This window comes from Trachemys scripta, chromosome 3 (genome assembly GCF_013100865.1).
Source record: "Trachemys scripta elegans isolate TJP31775 chromosome 3, CAS_Tse_1.0, whole genome shotgun sequence".
NCBI classification, from domain to species: Eukaryota; Metazoa; Chordata; order Testudines; family Emydidae; genus Trachemys; species Trachemys scripta.
The window spans coordinates 1,265,774-1,287,446 of record NC_048300.1 but is presented as its reverse complement, the minus strand read 5'-3'; the positions used below and the strand labels follow the sequence as shown (position 1 = coordinate 1,287,446).

The following is a 21,673-nucleotide window of genomic DNA, read 5'->3' as shown; positions in this document are numbered from 1 at the left end:
CCGGCCCGAGATGCTGGCGGCCGGGGCTGCTGGCTGGGCGGCCCGGCGGAGGGCGCTGCGCTGGGGGCCCGGGGCCCGGGGCTGGACCGCGGGCGGGGGCGGGGGCCCGGGCCGGGAGGGAGGCGGGTGGGAGGGTCCGCGCTGATAAGAGCGCTGGCGCGGAGCCAGCCCCTCACTCGCAGCCAGAGCGCAGCGGCGGCCGGGGAGGCGGGCACGGCACGGCCGGGCGCGCTGCGGAAACCTGCCGGCTCTCGCCGCTCGCCCGCCCGCCGGGGGACCCGCCGCTTCTCCCCGCTCGGAGCATGAGGAGGGGGCGGCTGCCGGGCCAAACGCGCCCCTGCTGACAGCCCCGGCCCCGCGCCTCCTTCCCCGCCATGGCCCGGGCGCTGCCCGCCCGCCGCTGAGCAGCTCTGCGGGCTCAGGTAGGAGCCGGTTCCTGGACGCAGGTGGCCCGGCCCGGGCGCGGAGCGCAGGGACCATCCCGGGCCGGGCGCACGCACCTGGGGGCCCCGCCGGGGGTGCAGGGGGACGGGAGGTCCCGCGGGGAACCAGCGGCTCCGGCCAGGGCGCTCCGGGCAGCGCTGCCGGACGTCTGGCGGTGGGGATTTGTATTTCCCTCCCGTGCCGCGGGGCGGGGAGCCGGAGGGGCGGCGGGTCGGGTCCGGTCCGCGGGGGGCGGGGGGGACAAGCTCGCTGCGAGCCGTTTAGCTGCAATTGTGCAGAGCCCAGGCGCCGGGCAGGGGCTCGGGGCTGGGCTGGGGTCCACCCGGGGGACCGACCCCACCGCGTCAAGCGTCTCCCGGGCTGTGGCTGCCGCAGGAGGGAGCGGGAGGACGGAGCGCGCTTGCGGGGCTGCTGTGGTCAGGCTCGCCCGGGCCGGCTTCCCCGAGCCCGCGGGGACCCCCGGCTGAGCCGGCACCGGGAGCGGCGAGCTGCCCCCTGGCATCCCCACAGCCAGGGAGCGGGACCGAGCCCGCTGGGGCGGACCGTGGGGCTCCGGGCGGAGCCTGGTCTCGGCTCGGCGGGTTTCTCTCCGCGCCGCCTGGCTCCGACCGGGAGACGGGAACGTGCCGCCCGGAGCAGGACAGAGAGTGCTGGGTAAGGGGACGGGGCTGCGATGGGCAGAGGGCAGAGGAAGGGCACTAGGCCGGCCGGCGAGGGGATCCCGGCACATCCGAGCAGAAGCGGGCTCAGCCCGGGGAGGACGAGCCCCTCCATCATGGCTCACAGCAATGCTGTTAATTGCCTGCCAAGGTGCCTCTCTTGCAAGGAAGAGCAGAGCCGGGCATAGGCAAGGAGGGCTCCGGGTTGGTGAATCTGCTGGATTTAACATGTTGCTATCAGACGTGTATTGATTTTTGTCCTTGCCTTTCAAAACCAGCCCACCGTCCCTTCCCGCTAGGTATTTAATCCGGTTCCCTGGGCAAAGCAGATAATCTGCCGACTTGATTAAACTCTAATTCTCTTGCCGAGTAATATGGGATCGGTCCTATTAGGAAATCCGTTAAAAAGCAGTCATCACATAGGCTTTGTCTAGCTGGAAGTATGGCTGGCTCTCACCTGACATTTTAGTTTAATTCCTTAATAGAATAGTAATCTCCGGGCTTCTCCTCCTCCAGCTGTGTATACTAAACAACCTCGGGACAAGAGGGTGAAACCCAACTGCCAGAATATTGTAGAAATGCAGCAAATGCCAGGGAAAATTGAAGTCTGAACATGAAAGCTGTAGTAAAACCACAAGGGCACAGTTGTGTGTGCATTTGATTTTTTTACTGCTTTCACTCACATTTCACAGAAAGCAGCATTGGCGGCCCCAGATGTTGAAAAATCATGAGCCAGACTTCCCCAAATCATGTGATTAGCTTAAAATCATGAGATTTAAAAAAAAAATACATTTTGCGTTCTCCATTTGCTTTCTGGGGTCACACTGTCCTGCTTTTTCCCACAACCAGGAGTGATAGAAAATCGCTCTGTTTTTAAAAAGTGAAAGCTGGGATCCTCCTATTTTCACAGTACTCCAGCCCCTGGGGCTTTCAGAAAAACACTGTTACCCCCACAATTGCAATTACCTGACCAGAGCTGGGCATACTGCGAGAGCAAGTGTTCATTCATTCATTCGTTCATGTGTTTGACAGCTCTCTCCCTCTCTGTTTGTATCAGTCTAATTATCCAGCGGTGTTTTCTACCTGCCTTCCAGCTGCTCAATCCTTGTACATGCTCACCTGTAACCGGTACCCTCCACTCCACCCAGGGGGCATCACCCTCTTGCACATCCTACAGTCAGAACTAACCCCTAAATTCACTAACCCTCTCACACCCCTTTCTGTGCTCAGTGCCTCCAGGTAAATACTCTCCAGCTGCCCATCTCCAACAGACTCCCCTGGTTTGTGGCCCAGTACAATTATTAACAAAGAATTGGCAGCTGTGCTGGTTACTGGTCATTCTTGCCTTAACCTTTGCTGCCTCATCCTCAAGGTTGAGTTTAAAACCTATAAAGAGCAGGTATAGCCTACATTTCTAGTCCTCCTTAAAGCTTCACCTGGCCCACTTTAAAGTCAATAAAAGCTTGTCTGTCAAAAACAGGTAGCCACCCCTTCCTTGGATTCACTCAGCTTTGAGCAATCTCTTGCTCTAATTCTCCCCCAGGAGTTTGGCATTTGCAATCTGATTGCTGCAGGTACCATTTCAGGCCTGTTCTGTTTAAGGGTCATGGCCCTGTGCCTTGCAGTGTCATTGACAGCGGCACAGAGTGAATCTAAAGTTCTGCCTGATCAGAGTGGGGGAATTTTATCCTTGCTTTACACTAGTGCACAAGGTAGGGACTTGGGCCCTGAGACTTCATCTCTCTGACACTCCCTACCCTGGAGGGAGTAATATTCTGCTCTGCTTGAGCCTGCAAAGGAGACCATTGACAATATTCCTCATGGAAAAGAACAGGGTTTTGTACAGCGCTTGTGGTACTCCAGTGATGTATGTCTGCTTTACTGAGTGGTGGGAAACCAAGTGCACAAATGTATTGGCTAATCCAATATATTCCACCACTGGAATTTGATTTGCTGCTGAGTGGGGGGCTGTGTAGTCATGACCGATCAATAACTGTAAAAAGGCTGCTATTCAGCTAATGTTTGGAAAGCTTGCAACTTTATTAGGGTTTCTTATAAGCAATGCTGCTTGTGTGTGCCTAGACGTCACAACTGATCCTCAAACGCCATTGTGGCAGACACTGTACAAATAAATAGAAGGGCCCCAAAGAGCTCTTCCAAGCTAAATAGACCGAGTGGTAGAGAGGCAGGGTTATTAGCCCCATTTGACAGGTGGGAAACTGAGGCATGGGAAAGGGAAGTGGCTTGCTCAAGATCCCACAGGGAGTCGGAGACACAGGCAGGAACAGAGCCCAGCTCTCCTTGCTCAGTGCCCTTCCCCACCAATGCAAACCTCTGGTGATTGCACTAGAAGAGCAGTGTTTGCTGTTTGTCCTTGGCTGGTCTCATGTTTGGAAAGGGTTCAGGCATCAAGCTGGGGAGCAGGAAATGTAGCCCCTGGCCAGCCCTGAGACATTCTCGGGGGAATGATGATCAGGATTTTCAAAAAGTGCCTTGAGGTGGCGTACTTCGTGGGCACCCAAATAGAAACCGCTTTTGGGCAGCTCAGCCCTGAACTCCTCACAGTCATGCCCCTTTTAGGGCACTCTGATTGGGCATCGGAAGTGGAGGCACCCAGAATGTCTGCTTCCTTTTGAAAGTCTTGGCCTAAAGCCCCTGTGTCTACCTGGAAGTGACTGGCACTGCCAGGGAAAGATGTTAGCGTCACGGTTACTCCCATGCCTGGGCAGGCCTCAGTCGTTCAGAAGCCTTCAGTGTCTCTGCCATCTGAGTTCAGTGTTGGAGGTTTACCCAACCCTCTTCTGAACTGCTCTGCACATGAGCTGTTACTTGCTGGAATATCTGGTCTGGCCGCTGGGGAGCCAGGTTTTGAAGACTTGTAAATACTCCTGCGTGGGTCCCTCGGTAACTCAGAAGGGTTTGTGTGGGCAAGAAATCAGCAAGCAAAACTCTGGAGTGTTCAGGAAACTGCCTGTTATTCCAGCTGCTGATTAAGTCCCCGCTTTAATTGCTCTCCTAGGCAGTTCACTAGCAGCAGTGTCTGAGGTTCCCGCTCACCTTGGAGTCAGCATGTTCTCGAGCCCACTCCCTGAGATGAGAAACACCTACTCAGTCTCCAATCCGCACCCTATCTGCCTTTGTCACCTGCTCCCTCCTCCCGGAGGTCTCCCTGAAGCCTTGCTACCGTCACTGGGCCTTCCTGCACCCGGCTGGGGAAACCCTAGTGGCCCATCAGGTTTTGCTTTTCCTGCCCAACCTCTGCCACCTGTCTCCTTCCCATCTCTGAAGTTCATCCCATTGGAGACATCTGTCCCTTCTCCAGCCACGTGGGCATTCTGTCGTTGCCGCAGCTCCTCCTGCGTTGACTAACCTCTGACTCCCCTACTCCAACTCTAGGTGATTCCCACTTTCACATAGTTGATGTGCCAAGGCTGGTGCCTCCGGTCTAACTTCTCCTTAGACCCCCCCCAGTCTGAGCCCGTTTCCTTCGTTCTGTTTCTGCCACTCATGATGTAGGCGTCCCCAGCCACTGCTGCTTGCCTCTCTTCCCAGAACCGCTTCCTGCCTCTCTTCCTGTGCTCTGTAATCTCACCCTTTGTCTCCTCCAGCCCTGCACCCTTCATGCAGAGGGCCTGTGCCAGCCCTCTGCATGGGGTGAATTTCACCCCAAACCTTTCCTGATCTCACTCAAGGCCCATCGATTTTACTGCCTTCTCTGCTCACTGGCCATGGACTCAGCATGGGAAAAACAAGGTGTCACCCTCCAACTCTGCCTTTTCTTCCATTGTGCTGCCCTCCCTCAGCCCTCTGCCTGTCCTGATCATGCCCACTCTGTCTTCTCCTCTGACCTCTGCTGCCCCTGCCCCTGCTTTGCCATGTGCCTGGGGACAGAGTGGATTTCCATTGCCAATGAGTTCCCTCTGTCTTCACCTCTCCTCCGTGATATTCTCCCATGCCCCAACCCCGACGGCTCTTCTTTGCCTTTGTCTCTCTTCTCAGACAGCCCATCTCCCCTACTCCCTGCTGAGGGGCTTGCTAGTTTTGTCAAGGAAAACTCCTGTTCTGTGCCAGACCCTCCTGTCGGGCAGTGCCGCTCTCCTCCCCACCTCCTCAGCTCACTGCTTCTGGGTCCTAGTTGGCTCTGCTTCCCTTCCCCTGCAACCGGAGTCTTGCCGGATCCTCCCATTTCTTCTGCAGTGACCCCTCTACACCTCTCATTTCTTTCCCGTTCTGATCACTGAAATCCCAGGGCTGGCTGGCTGCAAGGGGAAAGCAGCACTGTGCAGGGGGCAGAATGGAGCTGTACTGCCCTGGGACTGCTGGGTGCCTGGAGGAGCATGCGTTGTGTGTGCCGTCTGCAAGGATGGTCAGAGCATGCCCACTTGCCTGGCTCAGCCAGCTAATGTGGAGGGGTAAATAACACTTTCCTATTAATTTTCTCCATACCAGTCATGATCTTATAGACCTCTATCATGTTCCCCCTCAGTCATCTTTAAGCTGAGCATCCCCAGACTTTTTAATCTCTCCTCATATGGAAACCGTTCCCTACATCTCCTTATGTATGTTGCCCTTCTCTGTACCTTTTTCAGTTCTAATGTTTTTTTGAGATGGGGTGACCAGAACTGCACACACTGTTCAAAGTGTGGGCACAACATGGGTCTATCCCCTTTCCTAATGGTTCCCAATATTCTGTTTGCTTTTTTGACTGCTGCTGCACATTGAGTGGATGTTTTCAGAGAACTGTCCACAATGACTCCAAGATCTTTCTTCAGTGGGAACAGCTGATTTAGATCCCATCATTTTATATGTAATAGCTGGGATTGTTTCCCCATGTGCATTACTTTGTATTATCAACATAGAATTTCATCTGCCATTTTGTCGCCCGGTCACCCAGTTTTGTGAGATCCCTTTGTAACTCTTTACAGTCAGCTTTGGACTTGACCACCATGAGTAATTTTGTATCTTCTGCAAACTTTGCCCCATCACTATTGATCCCTTTTCCAGATCATTTATGACTATGTTGAACAGCACTGGTCCCAGTACAGACCCCTGTGGGACCCCGCTGTTTACCACGCTCCATTCTGAAAACTAACCATTAATTCATATCCTTTGTTTCCTATCTTTGAACCAGTTACTGATCCATGAGAGGACCTATCCCACTACTGCTGGCTTTGCTTAAGAGCCTTTGGTGAGGGACCTTGTCAAAGTGTCACTTGGGCGTTTCATTAATTTGCAGGGACTGGATCCTTCCACTGTTCAGGTTCTGCCTTGCATTAAAAGCCCAGTCCTGAGACCTGCCCCCCGTCAGCCCCCAAGCTCACCCATCAGCCCCCAAGCTCACCCATCAGCCCCACATGCTATATGGGGGGGGCGGTAATTTTCTTAATCTGTTTATTTTGGACAGTTGCTGGGGATAGGGAGGGAGGGAACTGGGACACTTGAAAGCATTAGTCATGGTTTGATTGTTCTGACTTCTGAAAGTCCTGTTTAGAAAAGGGGCTGGCCTGACGTCTCTTACTGAGTTGGTTTCAGTGAGGCCGGGCCTTTGACTATATTTGGAGAGGTTGGGATTGTTGTTTATACTGACTTAGCCTGGAGATCCCCCTGGTGTGGATTTTTCCAGGTCACAGCCGGCTGCGCTGATGGGCCTTGGGAGTTCCAGGCTGGCCATGGTCTGGGGGCTGAGGTGGAGGAGAGGCGAGTGAGACCCAGCAGACTTGAGGCAAGGCACAAAGCCAAGAACTGTTGTGTTTACAGCTCTGACATAACATCTTTCATCCACTCATCTCCAAGTTCAGCATGAATTCTGCCTGGAAGGCAGGTGGAGAAAAAACAAGGCTGGGAGGAAGTTGCCAAACCCCCACACCTCAAGTCAGTGTCCAGATTAGAACCTAATCCTATTCCAAATCCAGCAGACCACAGGGCCTTCCAGACAAGCCACGGAACCTCCCTGTGCCTAAGGGAGTTGCTTCTGTTTCCCCATCTGTAAATACCAATTGTCACTAACATGTCGGCATTTGCCAGCATCCACACCAGGGGTAGAATGATGCTAGGCGCCTCGGGCTACGGTGACTTAATTGCACTGCTGATACCTACCTCTCCATCTCCTCTCACCTTGCAAGTGCCATCAGATGTTTTGCCACTGTCTAGTAGAGATTAGAGCAGTTTGCTTGAAACATGCTCAAGACAAGATGGAAGTGCTTGTCTGGGAAAGGCAGCCAATAAAGATGATGCAAATCTGCTGGCCCTGTGGACAGTTTGTGAGTCTGGTTATAGATTGGCAGCTGCTGTGAGACCATCAGGTAGCAGGGTGACTAGGACTGTTTGTTTCTACCCACACCTGGTCAGGGGATGTGAGCGTTACCATCACCTGTGCTAGTGTCTCTTGGGTGTTGGGTTCCTGCATGGTGTTGTGCATGGGGCCGTGCCTTCAGTCCATCTGGAGATGGCAGTCGGCGCAGGGGTAGGTCAGACCGGTCAGGCAGCTGCCAGCAGCAAAGAAGGGTTTAGCAGCTCCAAGGGCTGGACTGGTGGGCACAAGAAGGAAACCCTCATTCTCTGAGTTGCTATCCCTCTTCCACACTAAGGCATCTAGCAGGGTCACTCCTTCCCATGTCGGCCCTGGGCCACACGGCTAGGGGACAGGGAGGGGCTGTGGTGGGTCCTGAACGTAGCTGCCAACAGCGGCCTTCGTGTGAGCTGTTGCTGTCTGAGCGGCCGGTAGCAGAGCTGGCTCAGCGGTTACCTGGGAGACTCCAGGCTCACCAGCGCTGCAGGCAGCTACGGGGGGGTCATTGCATCCAGCCCAGTGTGGCAGAGACCAAGCGTTCTCCCCGGAGGCTGCTCAGTGCCTGTGTGAAACTAGCTGATGGTCTCAAGTTAACGTCTCAAGGGCAAAAGTCCATGTTCCCCAAACCATGGTCATGACTGATCCTTTCCCTGGCAGCCTCGGCAGACAGCCCAGCACTGAACAGGCCTCAGTCAGCCCTGGGGCAGGTCTGGCCGGGCAGGGTTCAAGCAGACTAGTAGAGGAAAGCAGGCTGGCTCTTGCACTTCAGCTGCCTTTGGTTGATTAGGCTGGCAGAGGTGGACACCAGTCACAGTCCCTCTCCTGGGAAGAGTGTGCATAGTTTTTCTGCTCCAGGGGGCATCCCATCCTGTCTATAGGGCACAGACCATAAGAATGGTCTGACCCATTATGGCTTCTGACAGTCAAGGGCTGGGGACACCCAGAACATGGGGTTGAGTCCCTGACCATCTCTGCTAATAGCCACTGATGGACCTATCCTTCAGGAAGACATCTGATTCTTTTTTGAACCTCGTTATAGTTTTGACCTTCACAGCATCCCTGGCTGAGTACCACAGGTTGGCTGTGTATTGTGTGAAGAAATACTTCCTTTTTGTTTTGTTTTTAAATCTGCTCCTATTAATTTCATTGGGTGACTCCTTGTTCTTGTGTTATGACAAGGAAAAAATAACACTTACTTTCTTCACACCAATCATGATTTTATAGACCCCCCCCATCCTATCCCCCCTTAGTCATCTTTTCCAAACTGAGCAGCACCAGTCTTTTTAATCTCTCCTCATAAGGAAGCTGTTCCATGCCCTTAATCTTTGGGGTTGCCTTTCTCTGTAGCTTTTCCAATTCTAATATCTCTTTTGAGATGGGGCACCGAGATCTACGTGCAGTAGTCAAGGTGTGGGCGTACCATGGATTTATATAGAGGCAATATATTTTGTGTCTTATTATCTTTCCCTTTCCTAATGATTCCCAACATTGTTTGCTTTTTTTTTTTTGACTACCACTGCACATTGAGTGGATGTTTTAAGAGAACTACCACTCAAGAAAAATCTTGGCGTCATTGTGGATAACAGCTAATTTAGATACCATCATTTTGTATGTATAGTTGGCATTGTTTTCCAATGTGAATTACTTTGCTTTTACCTACATTTGAATTTAATCTGCCATTTTGTTATCCAGTCATTCGGTTTTATGAAATCATACTGTAGCTCTTCACAGTCTGCTTTGGATTTAACTATTTTGAGTAGTTTTGTATCCTCTGCAAACATTGCCCCCTCACTGTCTGCTCCTTTTCCAGATCATCTATGAATATGTTGAACAGCACTGGTCCCAGTACAGACCCCTGGAACACCCCAATATTCACCTCTCTCCACTTTGAAAACTGATCATTTATTCCTACCCTTCATTTCCCATCTTTTAACCAGTTACTGATTGGTGAGAGAACCTTCTCTTTTACTCTTCCCTCATCTTCTCTTATCCTCCTTATGGTGACTCCAGACCTGGGGGGAAAGGTTGCCCTGCTTCTGTCTCTACTGAACCAGTGATGCGGACAAACCGGCATCGGTCTGCAGTGTGAGCTAGCACTAAATTCGTGGTAACAATGTGTATTACAAGACCAGTGTCACAGCAGGGTAGGCACAGCTGGACCTCTACATCTCCACCTGTAAGAGTAAATGCTGCTTTGTTACAGCTGTTGAATGGTGCTGTGCGTTTTCAGCTGACTACTAAGGAAATAATTCCTTATGGAAAGCCTCTGCCTGGCCATTTGTCTCTTGCAAGAATAATGGACACACTCTTGTGAGTTGCCTCTATGGCCAGGATACCCGTGTTCTAAAGTGCTCCTTGTACACTGCCACCAATGGGTTGTGAGCCCAACTGCAAACCTTTCTTTTTTTTTTTAAAAGGGGGTTTAAAGGCTGACCCAAAACATCCAGATTGTTCTCTCTGGAGCTGGGGCAGGAGGGGAAAGAAGGAATGAAAAAGAGAAGCTGGCCTCTGCGAAAATGCAGCCTGGGAATGAGACCTGTTCCACAAAGCTCAGCCGTGTGGAATGGCAGAGAATCTAGAGAATACTTTCTTGGGTGGGTGCTAAGAAGAGCTTCAGGTGCACAGAAAAAAACAAATATAACAGTCAGAACTCAACAGGAATCCGAAAGGCCATGGGCACGCTGGCTCCACTTCCATAAGTGGACCTGCACAAGGGGCCAGGCAGCGGGAGGGGGAGATTGCCTTAGGAACTTGGCTTGGAGATCTGTTTGGACTTTAAAGCTTCAGCCTGCAACGTACAATCACCAGCACAAGGGCATGGAAACAATCCAGGCCTAAGGGCAGAGGCAGCAGCATCTCTGCGTCCCCATCGGGCTCTCCTGGCGGCTCACTGTGCAGCACTCCCTGCTAGGCCCCTAGGCAGTTGGTCATTGCCAGGAAAGGGCGGGGGGAGCAGAGCATGGGGGTTTCCCACCAGTGAGCCAGGAAGGGGGCTGGAGAAACACTTGAACAGCTGTTTTCTCTCCCCCCCCCCCCCACCCCCACCCAGCTCCCCTTCCCCGGGGTAGCGGAGGACAAGCATGAGCAAAGGTCTAGGGCTGGCTCTGCGTGGGGATGGGAGAGGATGGTTTGTTCCAGCTCACTGTGAAAGCTTCCCACCGAGCAGCAGCCAGCGCAGGGCCAAGCAGGGCTCCGGGGAGGGGGAGGGGACTGAGGGGCAGCTCTGTTCCAGCAGGCAGGGGAAAGGGAGGGCAAGACAGCATAGCTGGGAGGAGTCCTGGGACATCAGCTGGCATGGCACTTACCCTGTGGTGGGTTTCCAAAAGCTGGGCCTGTCCCAGCCACACCGGGAGTGTTAGTGGCTTGTGGCCGTGGTGGGGTTCATCTTACCACCTCGGGCGGCGTCTGGGTCCCACAGCCCTGCTCCCATTCACGCCCAACCTCCTTGCCAAGCCCACGCTTTCCATACACCACAGCATGCCCTAGACCCCACCGCTCCCCATCTGCAAGGACTGCGTCTTCAAGCTGGTGAAGTCAGACGTACTTAGACTGCAATCCTTTCAGGGTAGGGCCTGTCTTTCACTTACATAGCGGGACCCTGAGCATCAACCGCGGCCCTTCTGAGCTGCTGGCAAACATGTAATTCAGAATGCAGGGCTGAGCGTGGCTGCAGAGAGCGGGATGCGTGCGTGGTGTGACTGGCTGTGCACGGCAGGTGAAAGGAAGCGTGCTCTGGAAGTGAAGAGCACGTTTGTGCATGACAAAGTTGGGTGATGGGGAGGCTAAAGGATGAGGTTGGTCTAGATGGAATCTCTGTTTAACTGGTGCTTTCTTTGATTTTTTTATTGATAGCATTGACAGGAAATGCAGTTGAGCAACTTTCAGTCCAAACTAATGAAGTTCTTTGTGTGGTTGAGAACTTTAGCTCTAGCGTGAACTTTTTTTCACCCTGAGTATATTACTACTCCTCTTCTAGCCACAGCCCTACCCACGTGGGATCAGCTTTTCGAGTCGTCGTCTTCCGTTCCAGTCCGTCTGGATGCAGTTCCTCGGAAACGCCACAGCTTATCTGATCCGTTAGCATGACACCCATCTATCTTGGCATGGGTCTCCCAACCCTTCTGGAAAGATCGATAGTAAACAGGGTGTTACCCTCCACTTCTAAGCTTAAGAGAAGGGCTGAGTCTCTGGTTACTGCTGTTGATTATTTGTACTGCTGTAGCACCGAGGAGCCCCAGACACAGGCTAGGTGCTGTACAAGAGATGGTCCCTGTGATTGAGCTGGCCCCTCTGGGTTCAGTGCGTAACTGGAGAGCAAGAAAGACTGCAAAGAAGGAAGACTTATTTTGCAGTCACAGTCAAGACAGTCTGTCCGTGTGACTCACTGTAGAAGCACATGTGCCCCATGCGCACAATATTCTCATGCACCTGGAGTGCCTGCGACCCTAGAACGGGATCCCCCTGGACAAATGCTCAAAGAAGAACCTTAATGAGAGTAGAATGTGCACGCAGGCCTCTGGTGGAGGGGAGCACAGGCTGCCGGCTGGTATGATGACTTGTCCTTCTAATCACTTCCTGAATATGGCTAGTTCTGCACAGGTCCCAGCCAAAGCACAGAGCTGGCTGGCATGGGCCTGGAGACCAACCTTTTCATTTAAAAGTACCCTCCATGTGGAAAAGGCCGCAAAGAGCCCCAGGCTGTTCTCTGACCCTAAGGGAGGGGACAATGGGAAAAGGAAGCTAGGCCACTTTCAGCTCTGGGCAGGAGAGATTAGGCACTCTGCTATCCGAGCCTGATTGCGTTCAGACAAAGCTAGTGTAGCCAGGGCGAATCAGATACCGATTAACATAGATTTGACCTTCCCAAAGTGGCTAAAGGATTGGGGGCGTGGAGAGGGGTTTTCTGATAATGGACCCAAAAGCTCTAGGGTCTAGTTTGGATCAGAGCCAATAAAGCACCTGGGGCACAGTGGATCCCCTCCCCCAGTTCTGCACAATCTCACACCATATAATATTGGATTTATTTGCATTGCAGTAGCACCCAAGGACCTAAACTGGGATTGGGGCCCTGTTATGAGAAGGATTGTGAATACTGTGGGTCCTGGTTTTGTCTGCTCTCTATAAACCATGCAAATATTAGTTTCAACCACTTGTTCCAACGGGCATGGGAAGAAGCTCCTGAAATGTAATAATAGTTTTGATTCTCTTTCAAAGTGTCCACATCTGCCCAGCTGGAGTCTCCAGGGAAGCTCCATGTTCTTTATTTGCAGCCATATCTAGAAAAATTAAAGATCCCTTTTGTACATAAACTGCTAAATAGAACTTCAGAAAGTGGTTCCGATGTAAACCCTTTGTTGCATCTGTCTATTGAAGTATGGTTTAAAAAACCCAACCCTACATTGAAATGCTCCATGGAGCTCCAAAGTTGGAGTGATTTATTAATCTTCTGTAGTGGAATTTTATTGGCCAAAGCTACCTACTTTTGCCTCCTCTTAAGATTGTGGAGCTGGTCCAAAATGTGATGACTCTGCTGTTCTGTGTAACCCAAATCAGTGCCCTAAAGTGTTATATTGTCTCATCAACCATCTGCATTCTTCTCTTGCCAAGGGGATTTCACAATGACTGGTTCCTTCTTAAAAGGCTTTGAATAATTATGCATATGAAAGAATATCTGACTGGCCACAAAGAGAGAATCCACTGAACAAAACATCCACCTGCCTTTATTCTTTGCATGGAAACAACTGCTCCTGCAGTTAGATACTGACTTAGAGAGACAGTGTGGTCTGCCTGCTTATGTACAAAATATTTCCCTGGAGCTTATATGCTTAAAAACAAAACAACCTACTCTGGCAGTATCAATAGTAAACAAAGTTGGTGCTGAATCAATCTGTTATGACAGCACATTTATCATGTGTCCCATTTATCTCTGACCTGCCCCAAAGAAGTGAGAGACCTATAAAATGACCAACTCACCTTTATTTGGAGCTCAGTCTAGCTCGCTAAGAAAAAATATATATCAAAGGGGAAACATCATCTTTCCAAGTGATATGTAATCAAATAGACCCTATATTCTCCTTTATGATCACTTTTTTCTCTCCCCCCCCCACCCCCCCCAAAAAAAAAGTTTTCTACAAACCGCCTGAAACATTACTGAGGATTTCTACTGCTTAACCATAAACCATTCCCATGGGGCATAAAAAGACTAAAGCGTGCCACAAATCACTTGTATCAAAACAGCGCTTTCCCTGAGTTTGCAACCCGAAGAATTTTATCTGCTTCTAGAATAGTAGGAGCTCTTTGTAGCACCATCCTTTCTAACCTAAGCAATTCTAGTCTTTTTCAATCTCTTGCCAAATGGAAGCTTTTCCATAGTCTTCACATTACCATTGTAGTCACCCATTTCTGAACTCACTGTTTCTGCTGTCTCCCTCTTCTAATTAAACTAAACACAGCATTCGAGGTGAGGTAATTCCATTTATGTGTATAGTAGCATTAGAATCTCTTTCCGTATTTCTGTTTCCTTCCCTAGACATTCTTGCATCTGTATTGATGGATGCTGCAAACTGAGCAGAGGACTTTACCGCTTAGTCTTTGACATCCAGGTTTCTTTCCTGAGTGGATGCAGTAATTTAGAACTTGGTGAAGGATACGTGTGATGTTGCACTCTGTTTATTGAAATATAAATATGACCTATCTAGCATAAAGCATATTCCAGTTATGCCATGTAACACATCTTTGCAAAGGTTATGATCTATTGAATATATTCATCCTATTTGTATGCATGTATCATTTTTATATCTGAAGCTATGAGTGTTGGCTCTATACTTGTATTTGAAGTGTTTGCTGTAGGAAACACATGAGGGAGGTTTGGCTAACGTATTGTGAAGGGACAATGGAAGTAATTAACAATGGACTTTGGGAGACGCTGATCCACATCTGTGCTTTCCTGGGAAAGTTCAAACTAACATGTAAACAATGGCGTCGGCCTGCAGAAAGCTGAATCATTCAAGGACATGTGACTTGCCCATGTGGCTGCAAACTCCATCTTGTTGCTGTGATTTTGCACAGAAGAACAAAGGGTTTTCCACCCACAAGAGAATATAAAAGGCCCTGGAAGCCTCGCCGTTTTGTCTCTTCAGCTGGCTTAAGAGATGGCCTCTCCACCCCAAAGAGATGCCTGAAAGAAACTGAAACAAAGAACTGTAACCATGGGGGTGTGAGTGATTGCTGGACCCAGGCCATAAACTACAACATTGGTCTGAAAAGGATTGTACTTGAGGAGGTAACAGCTAGGGTGAGAAGTTAGTATTTGTAACTAGATCCTTAGTGAGTTAAGTTAGACTTGTGTGTTTTGCTTTATTTTGCTTGGTAACTTACTTTGCTCTGTCTGATATTACTTGAAACTACTTAAATCCTACTTTTTATACTTAATAAAATCACTTTATTAATAAACCTAGAGTAAGTGATTTAATACCTGGGGGAGCAAACAGCTGTGCATTTCTAACACAGATAGAGGGTGGACAATTTGAGTTTACCCTGTATAAGCTTTATACAGAGTAAAACGGATGTATTTGTGGCTTAGGCTCCCAGAAAGACTGAATACTGGGTGCTGGGAAAGTTGCTGTTAATTGAGAAGCCCCTGGGCTAAGTGAATTTTAGTTTCTGTGAACTGCAAGGAGGCGTGGCACGACCTCTTGGTCTGTGCTGGAGCTGACTGGTGTCTAGCCCAGCAAGACGGGAGTGGAGAGAAGCCTTTCCTGGTTTGTGTGGGGGGGGTTGTTCTCAGTGGTATCCCAGCACATCTAGTGACAGTCTTGAGGGCGTTTGTGACCCAACCTGTCACAGTATGCATAGTTCAAATGACTTCTTCCAGAGAGCTTTGCCTGGGGAGGCTGTGAAATCTGCATCGTTGGAGGTTTGTAAGAACAGGTTAGACAAATGCCTGTCAGGGATGGGCTAGGTTGACTTGGTCTGGCCTCAGAGCAGGGGCTGGACTTTCCTGGGCCCTTCCAGACCTACATTTCTATGATTACCTTACAATTATCAGCCCTGACTGCCATCTGCCATTCTGCTGCCCATTCGCCTTGCATGGTTAGGTCCCTCTGAAGCTCCTCAAAGTCTTCTCCAATCTTCAATAACCTAAATAATTTTGTCCCATCTGCAGACTTTTGCCATCCTCTTTTCCAGACCATCAATGAATGTTAGACACCCCCAGTCCTTGTCGCTGCTCCGTGTGCCTGCACTCGGACTGGCAGAGACCGGTCCAGTTCTGTGAATGGAATGGAATGACTGCTGAGCATCAGGTGTTGGAGCCCTGAATGAGGCCCCTAAGCAACCCTCTCTTGGATGACCATGGGAGGTGTAATTTCCAACTCGGGCAGATGTCCCGGCTCTAGAGCGAGCACCTACCAACAGCAGTGTGGCTGCAGCAGCCTGGGAGGCAGCTTGGGCTAGTTGCCCACCTACAAACCTGCCCAACCCCATGGTACATACTGGGGTGGTTAGCCTGAGCCACAGCTGCCATCCGACTCTTTTCAGGCACTAGCTCGAGCAGAGCTAGGGCACGTTCCTCTACCTGAGCTGGGAATTACTCCTCCAACTGCTGTGCAGCCCTATGCCTAGTGCCTTGTACCGTATGAAGGGGGAGGAAAAGCCTCTGCAGGACTTGGCCAGGTGTGCAGGAGGGAGCACTACTTTAATATGGAAAGTGAGTAGGAGAGTCTCCCTCCTGGATACACATTCGGTGTTCTTCCGCCAGGGAAGGTGCAAAGATGAACGATGTTGTGGTTTATTACTGAGGCAGTAGCATGTGATCATATCATTAAAGACTTGGTCATAAGATGTATGCATGAGGGTCAGAGTTAAGATTAAACATGCAACTTCAGTGTTTCTTAATTCAATTGGTCCACTGAGACCCCTTAATATTTCCTTAATGTAGATTTCTTTTTTTGGGGTGTGGAATGGAATCTTGGATTGAATGATTATGGTGGCAATCTCAATAGGTTTTACGTGTACTTATTTTGCCGTAGTAAATATTGAACAGAGTTGGTCAAAATGCAGAAAAATTTGGGGGGGGATTTCTTTGTTTATACATTGACTTTCAAGAAACTATTTCATCCTAATTTTGAAACTGGAAAAAAATTCTGCTGGCTGTTCTGTAGTATGTGTTAACATCAAATGGAAGTAGATTTTCAACAATGAGAGAATTACTTCAGAAATAGCATTAACCATTAACATGTACATAGGTTCAGAAGCTAGCCTCATCCTACTATTATAGCAATTCCCCTTTGCGTAAATCACTTATGCATGGTGAATCTGCAAGCAGTGGGATTTAATTGTGACATTTACAGTTCAGACATGTTATATAATTGTTTTTGATAAATGTAATTCACTAGATTTTTTTTCAAATGCAATACATAAATAAGACATCAATCAAATACTTTATCTTTATTTGATTTGAGTAACACTTCTTACTTTTGTATCTGCAGGTAGGAAGACATTTGGAAGCTGGTCAGACAAAGCTATCATGTTGAGGTTAAGTCATTCACCCGCCTTTCCTGAAGGTTTTCACCTTTTAAGTATTGTGGCACTCTTGCTATTCCATGCGGACAAAGCATATGCAGAAAGTCCAACAGACACATCAAAGAACGCTACATGTACTGGTACATATATTTGCAAACCAGGTGTGATTTTACCTATCTGGGAGCCCCAAGACCCTTCATTTGGTGATAAAATTGCTAGAGCTACTGTCTATTTTGTGGCCATGGTCTACATGTTCCTAGGTGTATCCATCATAGCTGACCGCTTCATGTCCTCAATAGAAGTCATTACATCCCAAGAGAGAGAGATAACTATCAAGAAGCCCAATGGTGAGACCAGCAAAACCACAGTGAGGATTTGGAACGAGACTGTGTCCAACCTAACGTTGATGGCTTTGGGTTCTTCAGCCCCTGAGATTCTACTTTCTGTTATTGAAGTATGTGGTCATGGTTTCACTGCGGGGGATCTCGGACCGAGCACCATTGTAGGCAGTGCCGCCTTCAACATGTTCATCATTATAGCCATATGCGTCTACGTGGTTCCGGATGGAGAAATAAGGAAGATTAAGCATCTACGAGTGTTTTTTGTGACAGCAGCTTGGAGCATCTTTGCCTACACTTGGCTTTACCTTATTTTATCTGTTATATCACCCGGTGTTGTGGAGGTCTGGGAAAGCTTGCTCACTTTCTTCTTCTTTCCCATTTGTGTGGTGTTTGCGTGGGTAGCCGACCGAAGGCTTTTATTTTACAAGTATGTCTACAAGAAGTACAGGGCTGGCAAACAGCGAGGCATGATCATTGAACATGAGGGTGACAGGCCATCATCCAAAGCTGACATTGAAATGGACGGCAAAGTGGTTAACTCCCATGTGGAGAACTTCTTAGATGGCACCCTGGTTCTGGAGGCAGATGAGAAGGATCAAGATGATGAGGAAGCAAGGAGGGACATGGCTAGAATCCTGAAGGAGCTGAAGCAGAAGCACCCCGACAAAGAAATGGAACAGCTGATAGAACTAGCTAACTACCAGGTTCTGAGCCAACAGCAAAAGAGCCGAGCCTTTTATCGCATTCAGGCTACTCGGCTAATGACGGGTGCTGGCAACATTTTGAAGAGACATGCTGCGGATCAGGCACGGAAAGCTGTCAGCATGCATGAGGTCAACTGTGAAGTGGTGGAAAATGATCCTGTCAGTAAGATCTACTTTGAGCAGAACACCTACCAGTGTCTCGAGAACTGCGGCACAGTAGCTTTGACCATTGTTCGCCGAGGCGGTGACTTGACCCATGTCGTTCACGTTGACTTCAGAACAGAAGACGGCACAGCCAATGCAGGGTCTGATTATGAGTTTACCGAAGGGACTGTGGTCTTCAAGCCTGGCGAGACACAGAAGGAAATCCGGGTTGGCATAATTGATGACGATATCTTTGAGGAGGATGAGAACTTCCTCGTTCACCTCAGCAATGTGCAAGTGAGCACTGAAGCGTTGGATGAAGGAATTCTGAAGGCTAACCACATCGCAACACTTGCCTGCCTGGGATCGCCCTCCACTGCCACCGTTACCATCTTTGATGATGATCATGCAGGCATCTTTACCTTCGAGGAGCCGGTCACTCATGTGAGCGAGAGCATTGGAACCATGGAAGTGAAAGTGCTGAGAACGTCCGGTGCTCGAGGAAATGTTGTTGTGCCCTACAAAACCATCGAAGGCTCAGCCAGAGGGGGAGGAGAGGACTTTGAGGATACTTGTGGAGAGCTTGAATTCCAGAACGACGAGATTGTGTAAGTACCTCCTTTTTAACATCTTACCAGTGCAAAATGAACAAATGGGGTTTATCATGACAGACAGAGTACTCCATTCCAAACACATGCCATTGTGCTACTGCTCCTATTGCCAGAGATCCTGAACGGCCTCGTGCACTGCTCCCACCCCCCCCCCAACGAACCCCAGATAGAGCAGAAGTACAGCAAAAACCCAGCACGAGCATGCCAGGTGGTGGAGCCTCCATGCAGGAGACTTTGTACGCCTGCGTGCTAGAGTGGAGCTGTGTGTGGGAGTGGTTAACAAAGCAGGATGTAAACAATAGGTAGCCAAGCAAAGAAGACCCACATGGAGGGGGGCAGCGGGCGGCTGTTGTCATTACCCCATTGTGGCAGTGGGCCGATGTTACGAGAGTCTGAAGCATGCATAGTGTGGTATCCGCCCCAACTGAGTGTGAATGTCTCGAGCCAAGCACAGCCTTTTCACTAATGCTTTGCACCAGTTCACAGGGTTGCTCCTGCCATTCACTTTGGAAAATGTCTTTAGTGGCTCCTTGTTCAAAACACAGCAGACCTAGGTTGCCGTTGGCATCAGTGACATCATGAAAGATGTCTGTCCTGGGCCTTAAGTAAACTTTTCCATGTGGGGAAGTGGTGACGTGAACGATAAGCCAGCAGCCAGGTTTGATGGATTGCAAATGCAGAAGTGGTTAGGGGAAAATGGTGCGGCTAAGCATTGCCTGGTGAGCTGTACTAAAGCAAAATCACACCTGCCTTGGCATATTTATTGTGTTGTGTGGAGAATGTAAATCCTCAGTGCTACAGTGGGGAAATTTTATCCTGAAATATGCCTCAAAGAGAGCGGGAACCTCTCCCCTGTATTGTGCCTTGCCCCTCCCAGGGACACAGAAAGGGCACAAAACCTGATCAACTTCAACCCTAGGCTCTTTCCAAAGCAAACGCCATAGACTTAAGCCAGTCCACTACGAACAATAGTCTCAGCCACAAAAAATCACTGTAGACTTTGGAGTGGTTCCCAACAAAAGGCAGTGCCTACCTAGGGGAATCTGGGAGGTTGGCTAGAACGTCCCATTCAATCCATACTACTCATTTTGGTAGGACACCAGGCACCCCCAGTACAAACTGATGGAGTGTGCCTTTTGTTTCTTGCGTTATTTATAGCTGCTCTGAAGGTACAGAAGCCAAATGATTTATAAAGATTTTTTTGAAGGGTATTAAGTTTTATGCCAGGTGCCAGACTCGCAGCCTAAGGGACAAAAATCAGGATTTGTAGCATTTTCTTTCATTTGAAAATTTCACACAAACCTATTTTGGCCAGGGGATTGTTTGAACTCTGTTCTTTGTGTGTTCAAGCCTGTTCTGTGATTGGTCACCTCAGAGAACAAAAATAATACTCTGATTGTCAGAGTGCAGCTGTAATAACCAGGGGGAATGCTTGATTGAGTGACTAGGCCTTGGATTTTTCTCCAGGAGAGCCAGGGAGATGTCTGTGGAGACAGGATGAACTAGGTTAGTAGAATGAAGGAATTTTGGGAACCGTTTAAACCAGGCCACATTAATAGCAAACATTAGTGCCAGCAAAACCAGGCTATTGCTGCCATATCCTAGGCTGGGGGTGGATGTAGAGTTTATTTCCTCTTGACACAGTCATACACAATAATTGTGAAGTGTGTGAGATCATGTGGTCCCAGCCATCAAGTTTGTGGCCAGATCCTTGCCTGGTTTATTAGGTTTGCTCTGAGCCAGGGCTCTGGTAGGGGCTTCGTGCTGCCCTTGTTGTGAAGGGTGTGGTCATGTATCTTTATCCATCTTGTTAGCTGCATTAGTGCCTGGCTTCTGCTGTGGGATTTGGAGAAGGCAATCCTTGGGGTGCTGTCCTGGGAAGCATGATATTTTGTACCCACCAGCTGCATTGATGAAATGCGCCGTAACTGTCCCCTGACGCTATTCACCACTTATCGTCCGCTCGCAGCCACTGCGGCTGGAGTTCTGGATGCTCACGCAGTGATGATCCCTCTGACCTCTGACAATCAGATGTCTAAGGATGGGCTCAGGGGCTAGAACTACAAGGGGCTGCATGTGTTGCAATGCTCAGCCCTGCAACGCCTTCGGCACCCTGCCGCACCGTGGAACTCGCAGCCCCGAGTTGGGGGCCCAAGCTCCCTGGGCAGGGGGGAGAGTTAGGCCCCTAAGAATGGGATTGACAGACCCCCTCCAAGCTGAGCAGGGAGCTGCTGAAACTAGGCAGTGCACAACACTGCGCGGTGAGTCCTCTCCTGGAGTTAGCTCATCCCTGTCTCCCAAAAACCAGAGAGAGAAAGCCCCCTCCTTGTAGCCAATAGCCTAGTGGGTAGGGCACTCCTCTGTGACTTCAGAGACCTCCTTCAATTGCCCCCTCTGCCTGACTCTGAGTAGGGACTCGAACTCAGGTCTGCTGCATCCCTGGCGAGCACCCTGTCACCAGGCTGTTGGGGGAGCCACACTCAATCTTGCCTGCTGAAGCTGCTCTGATTTGTCTACATAATTCACTGTTCGTGCTGGTGCAAGAGAGAGACTCCATAGCCCAGTGGTCAGGGCACCCCCCCTGGCCTGTGAGAAGAGTTACCTTCAAGTCCCTGCCGCCAGAAATACTGACTTGTACAAAGGGAACTGCACCATTGAGAGAATGACACAGCCTCACACTAGAATGGCCTGTGGGTGGTGAGGGCACTCAGCTGGGAGGTGAGACCTGTTTCAAATCCCTACCCCAGGCCCCACAGGCAAGGTAGGAAGGAATATGCCTAGTTTGAGAGCCCCACTGGGGCTAGGGGATGAGTGAGGGCACCAGGCAGCATCAGGGCTTATGTGGCTTTGTGTGTGCCCAGTAGCAGAAACTTAGGCACCTATAGGGTTAGGTAGCAGCTGAACTGTGGTTTTAGGATGGCCACCTAAATGTTGGGTACCCAAATGCCTCGTTAGGCGC

At 49.9% G+C, this 21,673-nt stretch overlaps 1 protein-coding gene across 7 annotated transcripts in view; it reads left to right on the top strand.

The window, feature by feature from the left end:
- Positions 1-21,673, top strand: part of SLC8A1 (solute carrier family 8 member A1) — a 344,689-nt gene that overhangs the window by 29,932 nt on the left and 293,084 nt on the right. For 6 of the 7 annotated variants that reach the window (XM_034763903.1, XM_034763901.1, XM_034763900.1 and 3 more), the window contains exon 2: positions 16,881-18,711. In XM_034763903.1, the coding sequence (XP_034619794.1) occupies positions 16,919-18,711 (1,793 nt within the window). In that variant the 5' untranslated portion in view covers positions 16,881-16,918. Of the gene's footprint in view, positions 1-399; positions 423-16,880; positions 18,712-21,673 lie in introns of those variants that run through there. The other variant, XM_034763898.1, reaches the window with a different exon arrangement.